A 25,287-nucleotide genomic window follows, 5' to 3' on the forward strand; every position below is an offset into this window, starting at 1 on the left:
AACCTCAGGAGGCTGAAGAATTTTGGATTGGTACCTTAAACACTCATTTTTTTACAGATGCACAATCGAGAGCATCCTGTCGGGCTGTATCACCGTCTGGTACGGCAACTGCTCCACCCACAACCACAAGGCTCTTCAGAGGGTAGTGCTGTCTGCCCAACATATCACCGGGGGAAAACTACCTGCCCTCCAGGGCACCTACAGCACACAATGTCACAGGAAGGCCAAAAATGTCATCAGGGACAACAACCACCCGAGCCACTGCTATCAGCCAGAAGGTGAGGTCAGTACAGGTACATCAAAGCTGGGACCGAGAGGCTGAAAAACAGCTTCTCTCTTAAGGCCTTCAGACTGTTAAACAGCCATCACTAACATAGATTGGCTACTGCCAACATAGACTCAAATCTCTGGCCACTTTAATACATTTAATAAATGGATTTAATAGTTACTTTAATAATGTCTACATATGCTACATTACTAATCTCATATGTGTATACCATACCATCTACTGCATCTTGCCTATGACGCACAGCCATCACTCATCCATATATTTATATGTACATATTCTTATTCATCCCTTTACATTTGTGTGTATAAGGTAGTTGTGATTTTTGTTAGATTACTTGTTAGATATTACTGCTTTGTTGTCGGAACTAGAAACACAAGCATTTCGCTACACTCGCATTAACATCTGCTAACCATGTGTATGTGACCAATAACATTTTAATTGGTTAAGGGCACTGTAAAATGGCAGCCATCTCCTCCGGGAGTTTGAGACCTCACTTCAACAATGTTGTGCCCTGCTGAACGCAGCCAAGTACTACAGTATATTCAGTACTACTTTACATTCAGTTCAGTCCAGATAGCAGTGGCCCAGTCAGTCATTCAAGTAGGCTTATCTCCCCAAGGCCTTATCAATTCAACCACCTCTGACGTAGACTGTAGGGGTCCAGGGTTGGGTACAATGAGACACTCCCGTCCCCCACCTTAGCCCTCCAGAACCTGACCTACCAGGCCAACCCCAGGCTGTAGCTATTTTAGCTTATCTCTGGCTCTGCATATCATCAATACCCACACACCTCAATGGAACTCCCCAAAACAGGGCAGATGGTTGGTCCCATTCGTGTGCTAAAAGGAGATTTACTTTGAATTGTTCTTAGTGCTCCTTTGTATTATGGGCCTGTTCCATGAGAAAGAGCTTGAAAACAAGGAACATTTACATTTATTAATTAAGCCCCATAATGACCCGGCAAGTGATTATTGGCATGCATTCCCTGGGCTTTTGTAAACTTTGCAGAGCACAGTATGGCTTGGGATCTCCCCCCTTTGAAATGGGTAACAGATTGTGGGAAGAGAGGGCTGAAAGGAGTGCATACACATGCCCACACATTGTGTGATTGGTTGGTTGGAGTAGGGTATAGAGCAGATCAATTCCTATATTGTCACTAACAAGAATAGAATATGCTATTAGTTCAAATTAATCCTAGCATTTGAATTGCATACTGTTTCACAAAGACAGACTCCGAAACAACAAAATATATTAAAGTATTTATAATATAAAACAACCATAATAACAAAGTACAGAATGTCAAGTACAGAATGAATTGTCATTGAACAGAATCCCTTTCATTGAAAAAGTTAAACAGGTTCACACCCACAAGGTGTACATATTATACACAAACAATGTAATGATAATTATATTTTAACATCACATATGGCATTAACTTAATTTGGCATTAAAATCAAAGACAACTATTGGGGACTGGAATGGTTGTAATCATCTAGGCCAACTGCTGTGATGTAAGCACTTATATGCTTGTTACCATGTGCAGCCCTCAATGCACAAACCCGTATCCCTACGCCAAGCCACAAAGTTTCATGGCGCATTAACATCAAAGTGTAGTTGTTTTTTTTCTCATCCAGGCATCAAACAGTCAGAGTGGGGTTTCGAGTCCTACCACTGGACCAATGTAGCCTCGCAAACACAACACACAATGCAAATAAAGAGAGAGGGGAGACTGAACAGTGAGGGCACTATTTTTTCATAATTATATCTGATGGGGAATCCCTTTAAATAATTATTGGCAGCATGCAGGATTGGCAGCCAGATCAAGCAAGCCACTGAGCAAAAGCCCTATAAATATATCACATTCATTCATTCGCTTCAAAAACACCCTCCCTGCATTCCCCAACTCCCGTTGTCCCACTCCTTACACCGTAGTTCCTGGTGATGCTTTTGTCTTTTTCAAATACACCTCCGAGTTCCCATCTGTAACCAAATGGCTGAAACCACTTTGGAACGAGGCGAGGAGCCGTCCTGCAGACAAGCAAAGGCAAAGAAATAGCAAAAATGCCAAAGTAAAGTTCTTCAGTGACTCAGAATTACAGTACATGTCAACTGGAGCTTGATATCATGTTTAAAGGTCAAATGTTCAATAAAGAGAGCACCCATAAAAGTTTACTTAAGTATTAAGGGGTTTAAATGTGAATGCTTTAGGCATGCTTATTAATGACAACTAGGAGTTCCCAAAGATAAATCATTTTCCAATTCCACTCGAGATGACAACCACAATTCGGTCAATGCCTCAAGGCTGACAGTCAGTGACACTAACCTGTCCAAGTCCTCTGGTCGCTCAGGCTGAAGCTAGTGCACTGAGGAAGGGAGTTACAGATAAAGGCCGCCTCCTTGTCGCTGTGCACCGACAGCATGCAGCCTTGGTGGTTGTACGAGGGCCAGCATCTGTATTCCATATTTCCAGAGGTGCTCATGCCTTTCATGACTTCATAATCTAATGGGGGGAGAAGAAACACCAGTCTTTCAGAGACGTTGTGGGGCCTGAGCCAAACTCATCTGCTAAACATTTTCATGGGCTGCAAATTAGGAGCGCCTGACCCCCTCCGACCCAACATCAGAATAGAAGTCAACTCATTCACAGTGAGGGGAAGATGGCAGGGGTGTCATGTTACTCCATTGGTACTCCTTCACCTAAACCTACAAGGCCGGGGTTAAAAATGTTGGAAGGGGCATATTAATAGGGGAACAACCGCTCCAGTTGGGGCATTAGTGCGGCAAACAGAAGGCTCTTTATAAGAACACTTAAATGTAAATGTAAACACTCAGTAGAAGAAAATCATCTGGAAAAAGGGAAGACATTGGGTTTATCTGTTTTATTTTAAGTCTTGGATGTATGTGAGTCTCCCATGTATATCCTCTGTCTATGTAGTTCCAGATACTCAAAAAATTCTAAGTCAACATACCATTCATGAGATCTATAGGCCCAGGAATCAATTTTGCCTGTAACTGAAGACACGTACTTGAGAACTAGAGTTCTAAAAAGGAACTGTGAACTGCTTTGCCGTGACCTAGCAGCTTACAGTGTTAATATATCACAACACTGTTGGTCTAAAGCATTCCTTCATATTTCCAGACTCAGTCCAATCAATCCACTTCCCGAGCTTACTATGATTACTACTCATAATGTAGCCGTATAAACCATTGAGCAGCTTGAAAAAACAGCTGCAGGATCTGGGCCAGTCTGGAGCACTGTAAAAGCCATTTAGACCAAAGAATCAAAGAAAACAGGAGACTGTGGTAAGAAGGGGTTCACTTCATACCTCTGATTATTGACGAAGGCATGTTGTCCAGGTGCAGGCCGGATTTGTACAGATGGAACATGTCTTCAAAAGCTTCCAGCGTGTCATTCACATCCCCTTTCAGCTCTCCTGGAGAAACACAGCGGAACTGGTCAGCACAGAAAAGGTATGAGTGGAAACACCCCTGGAATTGGTCACACGCTTGGTCATAGGTAAACAATTTGTTTTTCCTGGTCAGGCTAATGTGGTCGGTCATAACACCTGACTCTAGTTATGTTCATATGTGGGGGAAATGGTATTGTTCACATAGAAGAGTATGACCAACTCCAACTTGGGCCTAAAGTTTTTCCTAGTCAGGCGCACATGGTTAGGGAAAAACTCAAGGTTTTAACATGACATATGAAAGGGCCATATTTGGTCTTTCCAAATTATTAATAGTAATGGCGGGTCATGTTCAGTCTACTCCAGTCCTCACCCGTTGAGTTCATGATGTGATCCACCAGATGTCTCAGAGCAGGCGGGGCTTGGTGAGGCAGCAGATAGGTGAAAAAATACCTGAGGCAGGGTAAAAGAAACACTTCTCATTTAGACAAGTCCCGTCACATATTTCATGAAATGTTGACTCTTCATCACACTATTAAACCAAGCGTGCAGTAAACCTGGCAGAATCACGAGGGAATATATGTAGCCTACAAAATGGCAGTGTCACAGAACAAAGCGAGCTATAACACATCTCACCCACCTTTCCAATGCTTAAAAAAAAAATGTAGGACAAATGTTACTTTCCACAGCTAGAGATGTGTTTCTATCAAACTGACTTATTATGGATAAAAGTATGTGCATGATGACATAGGGCACATAAAAATAACTTTTGCGGTTAAATTCCATCAAGCTAATCAATTGCAATTTCACCACCCTTATTTGATCTATAGCCTCATGAACTGCATGATTTCCATCGCGTGACTCCAAGTTTACTTTGATATGATGGTTATTGTATCAATATTTGCACTGCCATTTCTCGCATAATTAATTTTACAGACGGAAAAATATCCAACCATGTCGAACGAACAAATTGTCTGTCGGCATTTATAAAATTGTCCCGGCATGAAATGGTTGGATGGAAACCTGGTTATTGGAGAGACTCCGTTAAGCATGTTTTTTAGTCTAGCAGAAACTTAGGCTTCATCTGGATCTGGGAAACTATCCCTAGGAGTGCAGCAATGACATCTCACCAACCTGGCAAAACACTTGAAAATGGCTCTGTTTTTTTACCCAGATTTAGCCTAGCAATGGGAGTGCAGCTATATTACCTGTAGGCGTTGTAGAGATTCCTCATCTCGTTGAGGCCCTCACACACTCCCTGGGCCGAGCAGGGCAGGCTGAAGTTGCGAAGGGGGAACTGTAAGATGCAGTCCTGGTCCATCTGACAGGCAGGCTCCGTCACGCTAGCATCATCCAGGTCTGTGAGCTTCAGCTCCCCAGACACCATGACAAACTGACGGGGCTGGAAGTCCAATAGAGCCACTGAGCCCAGAGGGGAGTGGGAGAGGTAGTGGAGAAGCCTCACCAGGCCCAAACAAACCTGAGGGAAAAATGTACAGGTTGGATGTTGTTGACATTATGGTTGCCATTGTCTACTCTGTTGTCCATTGACATGTACAGTATATGTCATATGTACTTGGTGATATGGGGATGATGTCATCGTATGTGATAGTATTATTGTGACTGTCTGCTCTTTCGCCTATGTCCTGTGGTATGTAAAAAATATGTGCAAGAAAATACATTGTAATAAATTGTTGTTACAAGTGTAATTAAAGGGTTACTACACAGGTTTATGGGCAACATCTTGTAACGTGTTACCCACTCTAAAAAAGGAAAGAAGAAGAAAACGAATTATATTGCACAAAGACTCTTCTTGTATCACACTGCTTTTTCAGAACATTTGTGCAGTTGCTGCGTCACATCACATCTATGCTTGTTACTGCATCCCTGTACAACATGAGCCATAGAAGAATTGTCAAGATGAAACAAAGCGGTGGAACAAGCATCGTGTTGGCACAGCCCACAAAGAAATGAAACGGGTAGCATTTGCCATGCGTTGACGCGGCAGAAAATGATTTTGTCACGCTGCAAACATAGTTGGGACATTAGGTAACCCGCCGAGTCTGTTGAACGTCTCTCAGTGCAGCCGCAGCGCTATAAAAAACAGAGGTGGATGAAACCAAACACCTTTTTGAATGACTACAGCGGTGAATCGTTTTGCTCCGAGAGACCAGGCACGTTGAAATAAGTGTTCCTTTAACACCTCACCCCTAACTGTTGCTCACTGTTACTCATTTCTCACTTTCGTGGATGCTTGAAATTACTTGGTCTGAAGGAAACAGGAACACTTATGTACTTCTGGACATATACCCATGCACACTCATATGCATGCTCCCTCACACACACACTATCAGTGTCACACACACAGTACGTACTACGCACACTAGAATATAGTAGAGGGCTTAAGGCATGAGAAGAGGGGACCGACATTCGAGATCCGCCTAAACGCAGACATCTGTCCTTCAGAGTATTTGATCAGGCTCAGTTGGAATGGAGATGGGGCCTGGGTTAATCCACTCCAGGCAAAGAATGTCATCCTCCAACAGCAGCTCCTTCTCCACCCCCATCCCTCCCATCCCCACCCCAGGTATGCCCCAGAGGGAGCCAGGGGGTGGGCCACTCCTGATTAACACTCTCTCCAGGGATGTGGAGGAGGAGGGGCATGGTAGAGAGAGGGAGATTAAGTGTGTGTGTGTGTGTGTGTGTGTGTGTGTGTGTGTGTGTGTGTGTGTGTGTGTGTGTGTGTGTGTGTGTGTGTGTGTGTGTGATGAGAGATCAGAGAGAGACAGAGGGCCTAGTGGTCTTCTTACCCGAAATCGTTCCTCCCAGGGGCTCTGTAGGAGCTGGATCATCTGCAGTGGGAAGCCCTGCTCCAGGATGGCTGTGATGCCTCCTGCCCCCACACTGTCCTCGCAGTGGCCTCGGAGCTGCAGAAAGGAAATGTGTTATACTGCATTATTAGTGTCACAGTAAACCTGACACCGGGAATGTAAACTAGTAAAGCATAGGGATAAAATTATGTGAGCGCAGCATAATAATATCAAAACACATGTTCTCAGGACAAACCAGTACAATGTGGTGTTCTACTCTGGCCTATTACAGTGAATAGGTGCGTTCATAAAGGTATTCATTAAACTGTGTTACACGGTAGCCTGTAAACAGGTTAGGATTGTTTACATTCAAGTTGCACATTTGCCCGTAATGGATTGATTAAATAGACTTTGGGGATTTTTACACCTATTCTAGGTTAACAGATAGAAAGGGGCATTGTATCTCCTCCAGCTGCTGGTGCAGAACTGTGACTCAAGATCAGGGGAGATTCAAGAGGTGTAATTGAATTACATGGGAAGGTCCTACAGATGCAGTGAGGCTTTTCATCAATATTCCACATGCAGCAGAGCATATAGGCACAGGGAAGCAGTTACCTCCTTAAATAGACAGCAAAGTCACATCAATGGTTTCTAGCACTGTAGGCCATGTTGTCTGTAACGTTTATGTTGTGTGTTTGTGATGTATGTAAGCTTCTGACACCTTGATTAGTCTATACACCCTGGAGATCAATAAAGTTATATTCTACTGTTTACCTTAGGCTAATTATTTATTTAATGAATAATACTTTATTCACGTACCTTTATGATGTTTGGATGTTGCAGTCTCTGCAATAAAACTATTTCTTTTTTCAGTTTAAAAGACACAAGCTCGTGACAGCCCAAGGGGTCTTTAAAATCCTCGAGACATCTCCCCATGTCAGTTCCTTGATCGTACACAGTTTTCAATGCCACATACTGTCCCTCTGATAACATAACTTTAAGTACTATTTTGGTATAGCCCGAGCCAAGGATATCCACAGCTTTCATATCAACAAGCTGATCACAGCCAATATGATCCTTATTCATTCTAATAGATCCACTGGAAACGTCACTCTCATTCTCCAAACTAACATCCAAATGTTTACTTTCAAATGATTTGTGCTGCCCAAAGTGTCCCGATTCATCCAATAAACTCTTTACCCCAGAAGAAATGAGGAAAGGAAGAATTTCCTTGCGTCTTTCGTTGAGTTCTCGAACTAATCCTTTACGCTCCATAACAAAACCATCCTCAATAGTTCCATTGGTAAAAATTCCTTTATGAACTCTGAAGTGCCAACTGTTCACAAAAATACTTAAAGAAAAGACCAGAAAAGCTAAAAGTGCCGCGGCGCACAGAGAGCTGCCCATCGTTGACATTTCGTGCGCGGGTCGAAGGAAAACGCACTGAACTTCAATCGGAGGAAGACCTCTTCTGTAGTCATGACAAGAGAGAAAGGTTGCGCTCGTAGTTTTCACCTCTTGTGGCACGCCCCAGAGGCGTGTCTTCCCTTAAAAGTACAATCCTGCCCCTGATTTAGCTAGTGCAGGGTAATTTGGAACATATGGAACTATTTTAAGATACCTTGGATCATTTAGCTACTTGACTTAGATTTTTGGACCCTTTAGGTATACAGTGCTTTCTGAAAGTATTCAGACCCGTTCACTTTCTCCACGTTTTGTTACATTACAGCCTTATTCTAAAAATGGATTAAAGGATTTTTTTCACTCATCTATCTATCTACACACAATACTCCATGATGACAAAGCAAAAAAACGTTTTTAGAAATGTTTGTAAATTTATTACAAATAAAAAACAGAATAGCTTATACAGTACCAGTCAAAAGTTTGGACACACCTACTCATTTAAGGGTTTTTATTTATTTGACTATTTTCTACATTGTGAATAATAGTGAAGACATTAAAACTATGAAATAACACGTATGGAATCATGTATATAGACTGTTCAAAGTAGCCCACTCTTGGCATTCTCTCAACCAGCTTCATGAGGTAATCACCTGGAATGTATTTCAATGAACAGGTGTGCCTTGTTAAAAGTTAATTTGTGTAATTTCTTTCCTTCTAAAATTTGAAGGTAGGGGTGGTATTCAGAAGATAGCCCTATTTGGTAAAAAACCAAGTCCATATTATGGCCAAGAACAGCTCAAATAAGCAAAGAGACATGACAGTCCATCATTACTTTAAGACATGAAGGTCAGACAATTCGGAAAATTTCAAGTACTTTGAACATTTCTTCAAGTGCAGTCGCAAAAACCATCAAGCACTATGATGAAACTGGCTCTCATGAGGACCGCCACAGGAAAGGAAGACCCAGAGTTACCTCTGCTGCAGAGGATAAGTTCATTAGAGTTACCAGCCTCAGAAATTACAGCCCAAATAAATGCTTTACAGAGTTCAAGTAATACATCTCAACATCAACTGTTCAGAGGAGAATCAGGCCTCCGTGGTAGAATTGCTGCAAAGAATCCACAGCTAAAGCCCACTAATAATAAGAAGAGACTTGCTTGGACCAAGAAACATGTGCAATGGAAATCTGTCCTTTGGTCAGATAAAATTAGACCAAATTAGAGATTTTTGGTTCCAACCGCCGTGTCTGTCAGACGCAGAGTAGTAGGACATGATTTGGAAAGGCACACACCTGTCTATATAAGGTCCCATACTTAACAGTGCATGACAGAGCAAAAACCAAAGGAATTGTCCGTAGATCTCTGAGACCATGTCATGTCTTTTCTGCACATTTTGCTATGAGGATGAGAGAATTATACATCTTTAAAGCTAATTTCCTGCTTTTCTACACATTTTGCCATGAAGCTGACAGAACATTTTGCGGTTCTACAGCTAATTTCCTGTGGTCCCCTTAACCTTGCGGGGGCTGCGGGTGTGTGTGGTACACCAGTGCCTAGGCAAAAAAAGAAGAGTGCGACCATGCTCGCATGCACACACACATTGAACACAGTGGCTTTTTAGCAGGATATGGGCATCAATATTCAACAGTAAAAAAATAAAAAAAACTGTTTGCTTCTTGCAATAGTATGTTTCCTACTCTACATGCCAGAGAGGCATGTTTGGTCTACATCAGTGGTTCTCAACCAGGGGTAGTACCCCTGTGGGTACTTGGCTTATCCCCAGGGGCTAATTGAGAAGACTCTTGAGACCATAGGCTTACTGGTAAAATGGATGAGGGGGTACTTGGTGGTACAGTAACCAAAAAAGGTTGAGAACCACAGGTAACATGTTTCCATCTGAACATTCAACAAAGTTGTGTCCTGCTGAACGGAGCCAAGGACTGACATCAGTCTCTCATACCTCTCAGGCGGTCGATAAGTTCTGAGTGTGTCTTTCCAGTAGACATCCATGCCATGGTTCTTGACAGCAGCACACCCATAGGGACTGCCACTACAGCCAGTATAAACACTGCTTGCATCTCCTACACTGGTGGAGCTCCCTGACAATGTCAATAAAAACACATACTGTCACACAAAGACCCCATTGCAATGTATGCTCAGACCGACTGACGTGCGCACACACAACTGAATAAATACAGACACATGCAAGTATTGTTCAACAGGTGGCAGTAAAGCACCAAAAGCTGGTGTGTCGAACAGTACACAAAATATGGTGATTAGTAGTCTAACAGTAATATACAGGTAACTGCCAAAACAAAGGAAACACTTGAGTAAATTAGGGATACAAAGTATATTCAAAGCAAGTGCCTCCACAGGTGTGGTTCCTGAGTTAATTAAACAATTAACATTCCATAGCCTAATGCTTAGGGTCATGTATAAAAATGCACAGTTGTCCATTATTTTGGCTACCATGACTAGAAGAAGAGATCTCAGTGACATTGAAAGAGGGGTCTCAAAAGGAGTGCAGGGGGTTTAAAGGGTGTGCGTGTGTCTCTCAGTCACCAGATCTCAACCCAGAACACTTTTGGGAGATTTTGGAGTGGCGCCTGAGACCGCGTTTCCATCACCACCCACAAAATACCAAATTATGGAATTTCTTGTTAAAACTTCTTAAGGTATAGGGGGCAGCAATTTCACTTTTGGATAAATAGCGTGCCAAATTTCAACTTCCTGCTACTCATGCCAGGCATATAAGATATGCATATTATTATTAGATTTGGATAGAAAACACTCTGAAGTTTCTAAAACTGTTTGAATCATGTCTGTGAGTATAACATAACTTATGTAGCAGGCAAAACCCAGAGGACTAACCGTTCAGAATCTTTCTTTTTTGGTCTCTGTCTGGTCACTGTGTTCTCATTGGCAAATTATATTTCTTAGGAACCTGTTTTCAGTTCCTACCGCTTCCACTGGATGTCACCAGTCTTTGGAATTTGGTTGAGGTTATTCATTTGTGCAATGAAGAAGTAGGCCATCTAGGAACTTGGTAACACTGTTGAGAGTGCGCAAGATGTGAAAAGTAGCGTTGGTTTGTTGTCTTCCTGTATTGAACACAGATAGACCCGTCTACAATTTGATCGATTATTAATGTTTAAAAATACCTAAAGTTGTATTAGAAAAGTAGTTTGAAATATTTTGGCAAAGTTTATAGGCAACTTTTGAAATATTATGTAGCGACGTTGCGTTTTTTGGAAGCTGTTTTTTTCTGGATCAAACGCGTCAAATAAATGGACATTTGGATATATATGGACAGAATTAATCGAACAAAAGGACCAATTGTGATGTTTATGGGACATATTGGAGTGCCAACAAAAGAAGCTCGTCAAAGGTAATGCATGTTTTGTATTTTTATTTCTGAGTTTTGTGTAGCGCCTGTAGGGTTGAAATATGCTACCCTCTTTGTTTACTATTGGGCTATCATCAGATAATAGCTTCTTATGCTTCCGCCGAAAAGCCTTTTTAAAATCTGACATGTTGGCTGGATTCACAACGAGTGTAGCTTTAATTGAGTATCTTACATGTGTGATTTAATGAAAGTTAGATTTTTATATAATTTTTTTTTATTTGCTGCGCTGCATTACCCCTGTTTTTTGCCCGTGGGACGCAACCGTCCCCTATACCATAAGAAGTTTTTAAAGAATGGTGTTGCATCCCTCCAATAGTGTTCCAGACACTATGCCAAGGTGCATTAAAGCTGTTCTGGCGGCTTGTGGTGGCACAACGTCAAGACAATTTATGTTGCTGTTTTCTTTATTTTGGCAGTTTCCTATACCTTTTTCAGAGGGGATTAATTTAGCATGTTATTAAATAAATTAATGTTGAAAATAGATAAGGAGAGACTTTAGTCTGAGGACACCTTTGCACACACCAGTGTCACAGACATTACATTGAACATTTGAAAATGATCAAATCTAAACTAACAGTAACATTTGATTTCTTAATTCATATAAAATAAATATAATTAATAATTAATTGAGAGATAATGAATGTAAACATCTTCATGCAGATGGATGAAATAACCATAGTGGCACACTTTTCAAATGTTGTCTGTTTTAGATGGCATTTTTCATGGGCATCAGACTGGCACCGTACAGTATTCCTCAGCAAAATGGCCTAATCTTCTGATGGGTACAGTGGCAGAGAAAAAACAGCTAGCCAATTGCCAGTGCTGGAGAAATGAACTGGATCTCTACTTAAATGAAAGCCCAGCAGTTCTGTTAGGAAGCACTAACCATAGGTTTAATGGCATTAAACATGTAACATAGCTGATTATTAACCATTACTCTCGATCCTAGACCGAAGTTCAGATTAGATGATTCATTGTGAAATGTTCACAGTTCACACTTTCCTTACTGAAATATATAATATGGTTGGTCATTTGGGAACAATAATTCTGAGAGCATGCCTTTTTGTATTCCTTGCCCATTTATCTTCCTATCTCTTGTCATAAGCAACATCTTGCCTTAGGGGAGAACGATACAAATGTTCCCAATTATGGAAATCTTTCCACTCAGTCTTGAGCTGTAAAATCATTTTTAAAAATTGCTCATATCACAAATCACTGGGAAGAGATCTGCCACGGGAAATTACCATGGGTGTCAGTTCAGATCCACCCCTTATCTGGAGCAGACAAAGCTATAGGTGGGCTGGGGATATAGCAACTTTAGCGAGCTGGGGGCATTAGCCTCAAGACGTGATCAAACCTCACAGCTTATTTACAGACTGGATGTAGCTACAACACTGGCTTGCAATGTAGATGATAAACCCAGTTTTGTATCTGTCATATGAGATTCCAATGGCAATGGGAAGATTGAAGCTCAATCTGAGTACTTTACATCTCTAGGCCTACTTAAGGATAGGGTCTATTTTTCGCCATTTCCTCCTGACTGACGTGCCCAAAGTACACTGCCTGTTACTCAGGCCCAGAAGCCAGAATATACATATAATTGGTAGCATTGGATAGAAAACACTTTGACGTTTGTAGAGATGTTAAAATCATGTCTAGGCCCTCTCCTATTCTCGCTATACACCAAGTCACTTGGCTCTGTCATAACCTCACATGGTCTCTCCTATCATTGCTATGCAGACGACACACAATTAATCTTCTCCTTTCCCCCTTCTGATGACCAGGTGGCGAATCGCATCTCTGCATGTCTGGCAGACATATCAGTGTGGATGACGGATCACCACCTCAAGCTGAACCTCGGCAAGACGGAGCTGCTCTTCCTCCCGGGGAAGGACTGCCCATTCCATGATCTCGCCATCACGGTTGACAACTCCATTGTGTCCTCCTCCCAGAGCGCTAAGAACCTTGGCGTGATCCTGGACAACACCCTGTCGTTCTCAACTAACATCAAGGCGGTGGCCCGTTCTTGTAGGTTCATGCTCTACAACATCCGCAGAGTACGACCCTGCCTCACACAGGAAGCAGCGCAGGTCCTAATCCAGGCACTTGTCATCTCCCGTCTGGATTACTGCAACTCGCTGTTGGCTGGGCTCCCTGCCTGTGCCATTAAACCCCTACAACTCATCCAGAACGCCGCAGCCCGTCTGGTGTTCAACCTTCCCAAGTTCTCTCACGTCACCCCGCTCCTCCGCTCTCTCCACTGGCTTCCAGTTGAAGCTCGCATCCGCTACAAGACCATGGTGCTTGCCTACGGAGCTGTGAGGGGAACGGCACCTCAGTACCTCCAGGCTCTGATCAGGCCCTACACCCAAACAAGGGCACTGCGTTCATCCACCTCTGGCCTGCTCGCCTCCCTACCACTGAGGAAGTACAGTTCCTGCGCAGCCCAGTCAAAACTGTTCGCTGCTCTGGCCCCCCAATGGTGGAACAAACTCCCTCACGACGCCAGGACAGCGGAGTCAATCACCACCTTCCAGAGACACCTGAAACCCCACCTCTTTCAGGAATACCTAGGATAGGATAAAGTAATCCTTCTCACCCCCCCTTAAAAGATTTAGATGCACTATTGTAAAGTGGCTGTTCCACTGGATGTCTTAAGGTGAACGCACCAATTTGTAAGTCGCTCTGGATAAGAGCGTCTGCTAAATGACTTAAATGTAAATGTAAATGTAAATGTAAATGTCTGAGACTATCACACAATTGATATGGCAGGCAAAAATCCATAGGACAATCAACCTGATTTTTTTTTTTTTAGCTCCCAGGCTCTTATAATGGAAAAGCTATGGGTTCCAGCTCCCAATTCCTATGGCTTTCACTCGATGTCAACAGTCTTTGTTCATTGTTTCAGGCTTGTTCCTTCAAAAACGAGCAAGAATTTAGAGTTTTTATACAAAGAGTCGCGGTACAATGTCAGTCTGTTGGAGCGCGACGAAGAGGACGCGCGCTTACTAATTTTACTTTTCTATTGAGCATACTTCTTTCCGTATTAAATATTATAGTTTATTTACATTTGAGTCTAGTTTGACTTGTTTGAACAAAGTTTAGCAGTAGCTTTTTGGACTCCTTTGTCTGCATGTTGAACGAGTGGAATACTGAAATTGATGGCGCCAACTAAACTGACTTTTTGGGATATAAAGAAGGATTTTATCTAGCAAAATGACCATTCATGTTGTAGCTGGGACCCTTGCGATTGCAAACAGAGGAAGATTTTCAAAAGTAAGTGAGTTATTAAGGCGCTATTTGTGATTTTATGAAGCCTGTGCTGGTTGAAAAATATGTCAATGTGGGGTGCCGTCCTCAAAAAATTGCATGGTATGCTTTCGCTGTAAAGCCTATTGTAAATCGACAATGCAATTAGATTAACAAGAATTTAAGCTTTTATTAAACGATATACGATACTTATATGTTCATAAATGTTTAATATTACGATTATTTATTTGAATTGGTCACCCTCCAATTTCACCGGATGTTGTCGGCAGGTGTCCCGCTTAAACATATATAGATGTATCTTAAGAACTAAAAGCCATATTTAAAATGTTATTAAAAGTTAAGCCTTTGAAGTTTTTGGGGAACTAATATGAAATCTATGTTTTCTCCCAAAAAAGGGGCTGCTTGGAACATGTATATCTAAATTTGAAATACATCAACAAGTTCTTCACATAATACGCTAGTCTATAGGCATATTTCAAATGTTATAGTCAGTAATCTAATAATCTCAGCACTAAGGCATACATCAAAAAGTAATGGTTTCTCTAGGAAACTGACTGCTTTGCTTGGACCATTGAAATCACACTTTTTGGACACTTGACAAGTCGTTGATAAAGTTTGATTTCCAGACTGGTTCTATGGAAGACAGTGTGAAAGATGTTCAAAAAATTGATTTTTAACCAATTTTGCTCACTGGGTGCCTCAGTGTCAAAAAGACCATTGATCTTTCCTCCAGCCTACTCTAATGGGTTCAGTGATGAGGTGTCTGCATTATGATTAATCTGTAGACACAGACCAGCTGGCATGCCAATGATCATTCACCAGAGCAGCCTGCATTATGTCTTTATGAAGATAGAGTAACCCAAGGAAGAACACACTTGCTCTCCCTCTCTGGTCCCAGGTGCCTTTTCTGACTACAGGTCACCAAAGGACAGCAGAGTGTGTATCAGCAGAAAAGCGTCATCACCTGATGGCTACGGTGGTGGTAGAACTACAGGTTACCCCCTAGGAATATGAGCTGGAGATATACTTGAATTAATGGAGTACTGCAATTCCATTTGGAAGCAAAACTAAGATTATTTCCCAAATCTAAACATTTGGGACCACAATTCAAAAATATTAGGCGTAGTTTATGTCTTCTGTATTGTATTTACACCAACAAGGTGTAATTTCACAATTGCTTCTGCAAATCTGACCTAAAGGGATAGTATTGCCTATTATATAGGCTAGATATGTGACAATACTTTATTATTCACAATAAATTATTCAGACATAGGCTACAGGTTTATGGCTTTATGTCAGCTTTCTAAACATTAGATAAAACTAGAGCCTGCAGGACTTTTTTGGTCAACTGTAGTGTTAAAAATGCTAAGCATCATTATTAGCTTCTACAGACAGATTTGTCTTCTCTTTTCAGCAGTAGGCATTTGCTTCCAAACTGTACATGCGAAAGGCAAACTGACTGCCATAGAAATGTAATCCATAGATGGCGGTTCCAATTCAAATCAGGACTGGCAGCCATTGCTAGTGTACCCATGTGTTTAATGGTCAAATTGCCAGGGTTAGAGGTTCCAAAACCCTTCTGTGGATTACATGTCTATGGCCACAATACAACAAGTTGTTCTATATTTGGCACGTGTGCTGCCCAAATTGCAGCCTTCCCGACTAAGGGTTTATGATAAAACTTAATCAACTTCTATTTTTTGAAGCTATTTATCCTCTGTGGCTAAATTATGCTCTCTGGTGTAATATTTTGAATGATTTTCAAAATAGACAAGAGTAATATAATTGTATGAAAAAGTATTATTTATATAGCCTAATTATGGCAAGATGATTTACATTTATCAGGGGATGCTACAGCACCTCCAGAACCCCTACTTCCCACAGCTATGCAGGCCACAGTAGCAGTATTGGGCAAACATGAAAGCAGCAGTGTCAGCAAATCAACATCCTCTTTAGACCCAAATATGATGTAATATCAACATTAGCAAATAGCCCAGCACTGCCAAACTGAGTGTATCAGCATATGATACTTTAGACCAAAATACATTGTTATATCAACCTTTGATAGAACGTCTCCCATGTCAATTACAGTGGGGAGAACAAGTATTTGACACACTGCCGATTTTGCAGGTTTTCCTACTTACAAAGCATGTAGAGGTCTGTAATTTTTATCATAGGTACACTTCAACTGTGAGACGGAATCTAAAACAAAAATCCAGAAAATCACATTATGATTTTTAAGTAATTAATTTGCATTCCTGTATAGACACAAACTCACTTTCTTGACAATTTCCTTCACAACAGCTCTGCACTGTTCTGCGAAGGGCAAGAAGTATGAATGCCCTGACGTCTACAGAGCTGCAGGTAGCCGAGCAGTTCAGAGCATTGGGCCAGTAACCAAAAGGATGCTGGTTCAAATTCCTCAGTCAACTAGATGAAAAATATGTTGATGTGCCCTTGAGCAAGGCACTTAATCCCAATTGCTCCTGAAAGTCGCTCTGGATAGGAGCGTCTGCTAAATGGCTAAAATGTAAATGTAGTTCAGTAAATAGTGATTGATTTAGGAATTGGACATCAACATTGTACATGATGAAACTCTGCTGACCACCAGAGATGACAACGTCATGCACCATTAGTAATTGCGTTAGGCCTAAAGACAACACGAGGAAGAAAAACAATTATATCTTTACCCACTTCTTCCATAAACATCAGTTATTGTTCATTTCATCTACTGCAGTCCCTATCCACGGGACTCTCTTATGAATGTGGACAGGCGGAGCATCTCTGCCTAATTGGGCCTTCAAGCAACGCAACAATACTTTAGAAATGTCATTCCTTACCCAACTAATTTGGTTTGCCTACTCAAGGCAAACATTGATTACTGAAAATTCCAGTGTACATTTGACAAATGGCAAGCACTGCTACTGTAGGGGTTAAACAGAAATCACTTATCCCTTGGTCTGACTTCTGACAGTGAGATACCGGTGATGTCACTGTGTCCTCCCAACACTGTGTTCTTGGAGGCCCGGGCGACTCTGATCCAAACCAAAGGGGACCAGTCTGACAGCTGCAGCCTTTCCAGGCCCTCCTCCTCCCAGCTCTACCACCAAGTCTTACAGGGCGATGCCAACGATTCGCCACAGACCCGACGATGTCACTGTAAAGGCAATGCGTGTCTGGAGTCACACCCAATTACTGTGTGTCCTCCTCACGCCGACTGCTCGATGGGCACTTTCAAGACCAGTTGCACCTGCAGCTCATCCCAATGACGGCGGTGGCCCCCACAAGTCCAAACAGCATCAAGTGGTCACAGTCAACTCTGTAGTCTATATATACTGTACATACATTAGCATATTATCATGGAAAAATATAATCTCAAAACAAGGTCAATGACACAGAATTATGTTTCTATTTTAGGGGTGACAGACTCTACTGGATCCCTAGAAAGTCAGTTTCCACGACAATAAGATCACTGTGTGAATAAAAATGACCAACAATTTACCTTGCGTCCAATTGTACTCAGTGCATGGTAGTAATTAGGACAACAATCTTTAGCTCTTATTTTAGCTATACAACACGGTCATAAGCTCGAGATAGTATTGTGTGACTCAAAATATGAGTACTGGTGACCAATGTCTCAAGATTTAATGTTCAATGTTTTACTTAGATTTTCCTAGAGATATATAGTACTTTAATTATGCAAAGAGAGCCTCTTTTCCTGTGGCATTTCCTTGACAGTTACTCCCAGGTGGTAGTGGAGTATCCTCTGGCGGTGCTCGTCGGGTGTGCAGTGGTCCTCCTAAGATGGCCGGCCTGTTAATTGGTCCCCTACCAGACTTCTCTGACCCGCTGATGGTGAATGTCTCCTTCGGCAGCACTGTGGCTACAAGTGAAAGCATATCAGTGCAATTGCAGGTCTAATGAACAGTCACAGTTGAAAGTTTACAAACACATAGGTTGGAGTCATTAAAACTAGTTTTTCAACCACTCCACAAGTTCTGGCAAGTCGGTTAGGACATCTACTTGGTTCATGACACAAGTAATCTTTCCAACAATTATTTCGCTGTATCACAATTCCAGTGGATCAGAAGTTACATACACTAAGTTGACTGTGTCTTTAAACAGCTTGGAAAATTCCATAAAATTATTTCATGGCTTTAGAAGCTTCTGATAGGCTAATTGACATAATTTGAGTCAATTGGAAGTGGACCTGTGGATGTACTTCAAGGCCTACCTTCAAACTCAATGCCTCTTTGCTTGAAATCATGGGAAAATCAAAAGAAATCATCCAAGACCTCAATAAAAAAAATTGTAGACCTCCACAAGTCTGGTTCATCCTTGGGAGCAATTTCCAAACGCCTGAAGGTACCACGTTCATCTGTACAAACAATAGTACGCAAGTATAAACACCATGGGACCACGCAGCCATCATACCACTCAGGAAGGAGATGTGTTCTGTGTACTAGAGATGAACGTACTTTGGTGCGAAAGTGCAAATCAGTCCCAGAACAACAGATGTACGAGGAAACAGGTCCAAAATAATCTATACCCACAGTAAAACGTGTCCTATATCGACATAACCTGAAAGGCCGCTCAGTAAGGAAGAAGCCACTGCTCAAAAACCACCATAAAAAAGCCAGACTATGGTTTGCAACTGCACATTGGGACAAAAATGAAACAAAAATAGAACTGTTTGGCCATAATGACCATCGTAATGTTTGGAAGAAAAAGGGGGAGGCTTGCAAGCCGAAGAACACCCTCCCAACCGTGAAGAACGGGGGTAGCAGCATCATGTTGTGGGGGTGCTTTGCTGCAGCAGGAACTGGTGCACTTCACAAAATAGATGGCATTATGAAGACGGAAAATGATGTGGATATATTGAAGCAACATCTCAGGACATCAGTCAAGAAGTTAAAGCTTGGTCGCAAATGGGTCTTCCAAATGGACAATGACCCCAAGCATACTTCCAAAGTTGTGGCAAAATGGCTTAAGGACAACAAAGTCAAGGTATTGGAGGGGCCATCACAAAGCCCTGACCTAAATCCTATAGAAAATTTGTGGGCAGAACTGAAAAAGTGTGTGCAAGCAAGGAGGCCTTACAAACCTGACTCAGTTACACTAGCTCTGTCAGAAGGAATGGGCCAAAATTCACCCTACTTATTGTGGGAAGCTTGTGGAAGGCCAGCTGAAATTTCTGACCCAAGTTAAACAATTTAAAGGCAATACTACCAAATACTAATTGAGTGTATGTAAACTTCTGACCCACTGGGAATGTGATTAAAAAAATAAAATCTGAAATAAATAATTCTCTCTACTATTATTATGACATTTCAAATTCTTAAAATAAAGTGATGATCCTAACTGACCTAAAACAGGGAATTTTTTACTATGATTAAATGTCAGGAATTGTGAAAAACTGAGTTTAAATGTATTTGGCTAAGGTGTATGTAAACTTCCGACTTCAACTGTAGGTATTGACCCACTAATTCATCATTCAAATGTTCACTTTCAGTTATGTAAGAATATAAGCAGTCACTCTAGCTCCATTTGTGTAAGTGAAGACTGAGCACAGATGATGATGAGGGGTGGCATGTTCTTGCTGCCATCTGTGGTATCACAGGTCACTGGTCTTCTGCTCGGGAAACTATGCCAGTCTTCAGAGCCTGAAGGCGATCTACTCCATGTGTGAGATTGAGCAGGCCAGGGTAGGTGACCAGGTCTTTACTCATCTTAAATCAGCAGACCATTTGCCATTTTCCACCATTACGAACCAGACCATGAAATCAGGGAGCCAACAAACAAATTAAAGACCATTCTGGGATGCAGAACTTGGCAGACACTGATATAATAAACAAAATGGTGTGATATTCTTAATTTGAAAGAAAATAAAGTTATGGAAAGCAAAAGCTATTCAAGTATTATTTGGCTAGGGATGCCATCTACCCTGTTCTGGCTGTAGTTTCGCTGTTCCTCACCATGGCCCTTTATTTGCGGTCACTTTTCCTATCAGCACTGTCTTTACTCGCAATTGTGAGTTTGCTCTTGACTTCCTATTTCTTCTACAAAGTGGTTTTCCAGCTGACATTCTTCAACTTAGCTTCAGCTCTCGTCCTGTTCGGCAGTTGCTCTAACCAGACTTTTACTTTCATTGATTTCTGGAACCAACAACTATCCCAGAATCCACCTGCTTCTCTAGAGAAGAAAGTCAATCAAGTTCTCCAAGAGGATGGATATTTGATACTTGCATCAGGACTGACTTCTAGTGCCATGTTTTTCTCATCACAGTAGTGCGATGCTTTGCGGTGTACCTGGGAACTGTGTACTTAATCTGTACTCTCTCCGCCCTTGCGTGGTTGCCCAGCTCTCTCACTTTGTGTGAGCGCTACACTGCGGCTGCCTCAGCCTCAGTTACTGTTCAGACCTGGAAGCCTTACGGAACGGAAAGCCCAGGCGGGTTCTGGGACACAAGTTCACTAAGGCAATGCATCTTCACCTTTGGTCAGAAGCTACGAGGGTTGAAGCTGGGACTGTCCGACACCTCCAATGTACTTTCCCTGAAAAATCCTCCCTTGTGGAGTGGTCAAGTTCAGCTACATTTGGGTCTGCTGGTTCGCAGTGTTGGCAGCAGGTGGAACATGTATCTCAGCTGTAGACCCTGGTATGAGACTACCCACTTTAGAAAACAGGGCAACTCAGTTATTCCACTCCAGCCATCCCTTTGAAAGATATGATGCTGAATATTGCCACCAATTCATGTTTGAATGACTGGTGAATGGGGAGGACCAGTTTTTTACATTAACTCTTGTTTGGGGTGTCACCCCAACCGATAATGGCACTCCCTTTGATCCAGAGTTATGGATCCAGAGTTTAACATGAGTAAACCGTGTGGAATTGTGTGGAAGAGTTCAAAACCAAGGCTTTTATTTAACCTCATCGTCAGAAAACAAAGGCTCAACAGACAATGTCTGTATTGTCAAGCAACTCATAGACTGGGTGTCTATTCGACGTTGCTCCGAGAATGAGGATGCTTTTTTTTGTTGCTGCAACGCTATTCCTTTTCCTTACCTACCGGGTGTTTTTGAACAAAGCCTGAGCATGATGGTGGCCGAGCGGCGTGCAGAGGGTTATGTGTCCAAGGTTGGAGGCCTACATTTTGGGGCATATGGGCAAATAGAAGCCCTGGTAATGGTATTTAGAACTATGCACCGCTATAGTTACAACTTTAGTAACACCACCCTTATCTATAATGATATTGTGTCATGGTTTAATCGAGAAATTTCTAGGGCTCCACTGGGAGCCAGTTGACACAGACTTGCAACAATGTCTAAACTCAGAGACCCTTGTGGTTACTGGGTTCTCCATAGCCCTAACGTTTGCCTTGCTTCTTCTGACCACATGGAATATTCCACTGAGTATTTATGGCACTGCTGCTGTTGGAGAAAGTGTTTTTTGTCACCATCGGTCTCCTTGTCCTTCTAGAATGGCAGCTTAGTGGTGTGGAGGCACTCTGCATATCAGCTGCTGTCTTGACTTTTTAGCCAACTACTGCATATCATATAATTCAGCTCCATACGCTGATAGAGCTGGAAGAGTTGGATCCATGGCCTTTTGCTGTGCGGGCATCATTATGCTCCCTACTACTGCCTCGTTGTTCAGAAAGCTGGGGATAATCCTACTTCTGGTGAAATGTGTAGCATGTGGATTTGGCACCTTTTTCCAATCACTATGTTGCTTTTTTAGTCCTAAAAAAACTGTGGTAAAATAATGTTGCCATGTTCATCTAAACAGGGAACTGAAGGTCTGCCATCCTGCTCAGCATCAGAACCTAGGTCCTCGACCTCTGCAGTCAGAGGGGCTTTTGGGAGTTCAAAGGAATTTCAATAAAGACCAGGTTAATTACCTTTACCCAAACCAACAGCGCCAAAGACAGTCAACTCAGAGTTCATCTGACGCGCTAGAAGATTCCAATGAGACTTGGCTGAGTGATACTGAACCAGGGCCCTCAAACCAACAGATATCTATTAAAGCAGAGGGAGAACTTGAATCACAACCAGGGCACCTTATTAATGGACAGAGAGACACCCTATGTCTCTCCCTGAGAGAGACCACCTATGAGACAGCCTCTCCCGGATGTGGGAGGGGTCATACAAGCCAGAGTGAAGGACCAGTCATGTTGCCAAACAGTAAACCAGATTTGCCTGATGTATGGATCAAACGAGTTGGGCCAAGGGAAGATACAAACTGAATGCGATTTCAAAATAATCTAAGCATGCAAATGTGTTCAGTTCATCGTCTGTCAGCTTCATTCGCTCAATCAGAAACTATCCTTTGATAAAGTATTATCATAAACAGGTCTAGTTAATGCAGATACTGCTTCATGTGGAATGTTATGTGACAAAGATTCTTCATAATGGATTTAGAAATGTTGAAAATTCACAGCTAGACAGACACTGGAACTTGGATAGTCACTGGCCTTTTTGTCTTGGACTGAACCACAAATTGAATAATTTCCCAATACATTTTAGATGTGAGAGAAGGTGCTCTTTTGCAATGCTTGTGCCTATGCTATTAACTTGTGCCATGCGATTAGAGGCAAAGACCACTAAAACAGGAGGCACACCTCACTTTATCTTAACATGGAAAAGTGATGTAATTCACATCAAATCACTAAAAATAGTGATCACTATAATCACTAAAACCATTTTAATGTCAGAACGTACCACCCATTGCTGTTGCTCAAAGTCAATGCCAAGAAATGTAACATTAATTTGGTAACTGTGAAGACAATTTTGTGTGTATTAATTATTTAGGGGAACTGAACAGCACTGTTGCAGACCTGCAGGTACAGAGCTATATTTGAGCCTTCTTTTTTAAAATATATTTTTTATTTCACCTTTAATTAACCAGGTAGGCCAGTTGAGAACAAGTTCTCATTTACAAATGCGATCTGGCTAAGATAAAGCAAAGCAGTGCGACACAAACAGCACCAGAGTTACACATGGAATTACAGTCAATAACGGTACAATCAATAACACAATATAAAATCTATATACAGTGTGTGCAAATGAAGTAAGATTAGGGAGGTAAAGGCAATAAATAGGCCATACTGGCGAAATAATTACAATTTAGCAATTAAACACTGGAGTAATAGATGTGCAGAAAATGAATGTGCAAGTAGAGATACTGGGGTGCAAAGGAGCAACAAACAAAAAAACAATATGGGGACAAGGTAGTTGGGTGGGTTATTTACAGATGGGCAATGATCTGTAAGCTGCTCTGACAACTGATGCTTAAAATTAGTGAGGGAGATATGAGTCTCCAGCTTCAGTGATTTTTGCAGTTCGTTCCAGTCATTGGCAGCAGAGAACTGAAGGAGAGGCGGCCAAAGGAGGAATTGGCTTTGGGGGTGACCAGTGAAATATACCTGCTGGAGCGCGTGCTACGGGTGGGTGCTGCTATGGTGACCAGTGAGCTGAGATAAGGCAGGGCTTTACCTAGCAAAAACGTATTGATGACCTGGAGCCAGTGGGTTTGGCGACGAATATGAAGCGAGGGCCAGCCAACGAGAGCATACAGGTCGCAGTGGTGGGTAGTATATGGGGCTTTGGTGAAGAAATGGACGGCACTGTGATAAGATTGCATCCAATTTGCTGAGTAGAGCGTTGGAGGCTATTTTGTAAATGACATCACCAAAGTCAAGGATCGGTAGGATAGTCAGTTTTACGAGGGTATGTTTGGCAGCATGAGTGAAGGATGCTTTGTTGCAAAATAGGAAGCTGATTCTAGATTTAATTTTAGATTGGAGATGCTTAATGTGAGTCTGGAAGGAGAGTTTACAGTCTAACCAGACTGAGCATGCAGTTAGTTTTACTTGCGTTTAAGAGCAGTTGGAGACCACGGAAGGAGAGTTGTATGGCATTGAAGCTCGTCTGGAGGTTAGTTAACACAGTGTCCAAAGAAGGGCCAGAAGCATACAAAATGGTGTCGTCTGCGTAGAGATGGATCAGAGAATCACCAGCAGCAAGAGCGACATCATTGATGTATACAGAGAAAAGAGTCGGCCCGAGAATTGAACCCTGTGGCAACCCCATAGAGACTGCCAGAGGTCCAGACAACAGGCCCTCCGATTTGACACACTGAACTCTGTCTAAGAAGTAGTTGGTGAACCAGGCAAAGCAGTCATTTGAGAATCCAAGGCTGTTGAGTCTGCTGATAAGAAGGCGGTGATTGACAGATTGAAAGCCTTGGCCAGGTCGATTAGTACGGCTGCACGGTATTGTCTTTTATCGATGGTGGTTATGATATCGTTTAGGACCTTGAGTGTGGCTGAGGTGCACCCATGACCAGCTCTAAAACCATAGCGGAGAACGTATGGTGGTATTCGAAATAGTCAGTAATCTGTTTGTTAACTTGGCTTTCGAATACCTTAGAAAGGCAGGGTAGGATAGATATAGGTTTGTAACAGTTTGAAGAGGGGGATGACCGCGGCAGCGTTCCAATCTTTGGAGATCTCAGACGACACGAAAGAGAGGTTGAACAGGCTAGTAATAGGGGTTGCAACAATTGCGGTGGATAATTTTAGAAAGAGAGGGTCCAGATCGTCTAGCCCATCTGATTTGTAGGGGTCCAGATTTTGCAGCTCTTTCAGAACATCAGCTATGTGGATTTGGGTGAAGGTGAAATGGGGGAGGCTTGGGCAAGT

The 25,287-nt window shown here is 42.1% G+C and overlaps 1 protein-coding gene and 2 pseudogenes across 1 annotated transcript; 2 read left to right on the forward strand and 1 right to left on the reverse strand.

Moving 5' to 3' along the window:
• Nucleotides 1-1,555: 1,555 nt before the first annotated feature.
• Nucleotides 1,556-7,966, reverse strand: LOC115138918 (extracellular tyrosine-protein kinase PKDCC-like). Its single transcript, XM_029676100.2, has 7 exons — nt 7,326-7,966; nt 6,507-6,623; nt 4,905-5,176; nt 4,070-4,149; nt 3,616-3,723; nt 2,613-2,789; nt 1,556-2,317 (listed from the first exon to the last, which is right to left on the reverse strand). Exons 1-7 carry the CDS (start codon nt 7,920-7,922, stop codon nt 2,211-2,213), a joined length of 1,458 nt encoding a protein of 485 aa, XP_029531960.1. The 5' UTR covers nt 7,923-7,966; the 3' UTR covers nt 1,556-2,210.
• An 8,953-nt stretch (nt 7,967-16,919) lies between these two features.
• LOC135559598 (protein dispatched homolog 2-like) lies at nt 16,920-18,506 on the forward strand (annotated as a pseudogene).
• A 1,760-nt stretch (nt 18,507-20,266) lies between these two features.
• LOC115139090 (protein dispatched homolog 2-like) lies at nt 20,267-22,830 on the forward strand (annotated as a pseudogene).
• The last annotated feature ends 2,457 nt before the right edge of the window (nt 22,831-25,287 follow it).

Source organism: Oncorhynchus nerka, linkage group LG12, assembly GCF_034236695.1.
Source record: "Oncorhynchus nerka isolate Pitt River linkage group LG12, Oner_Uvic_2.0, whole genome shotgun sequence".
In the NCBI taxonomy this organism is placed as follows: domain Eukaryota; kingdom Metazoa; phylum Chordata; class Actinopteri; order Salmoniformes; family Salmonidae; genus Oncorhynchus; species Oncorhynchus nerka.

Bases quoted from the DNA above. Each gene is read 5' to 3' on its own strand.
- LOC115138918 (XM_029676100.2), bottom strand. From the start codon at position 7,922: ATGTCAACGATGGGCAGCTCTCTGTGCGCCGCGGCACTTTTAGCTTTT. The intron at 4,150-4,904 runs GTAATATAGCTG...ACCCTGCCTCAG, and splicing joins AATCTCTACAACGCCTACAG to GTATTTTTTCACCTATCTGC. The intron at 2,790-3,615 runs GTATGAAGTGAA...TCCCCCCATTAG, and splicing joins GCCTTCGTCAATAATCAGAG to ATTATGAAGTCATGAAAGGC.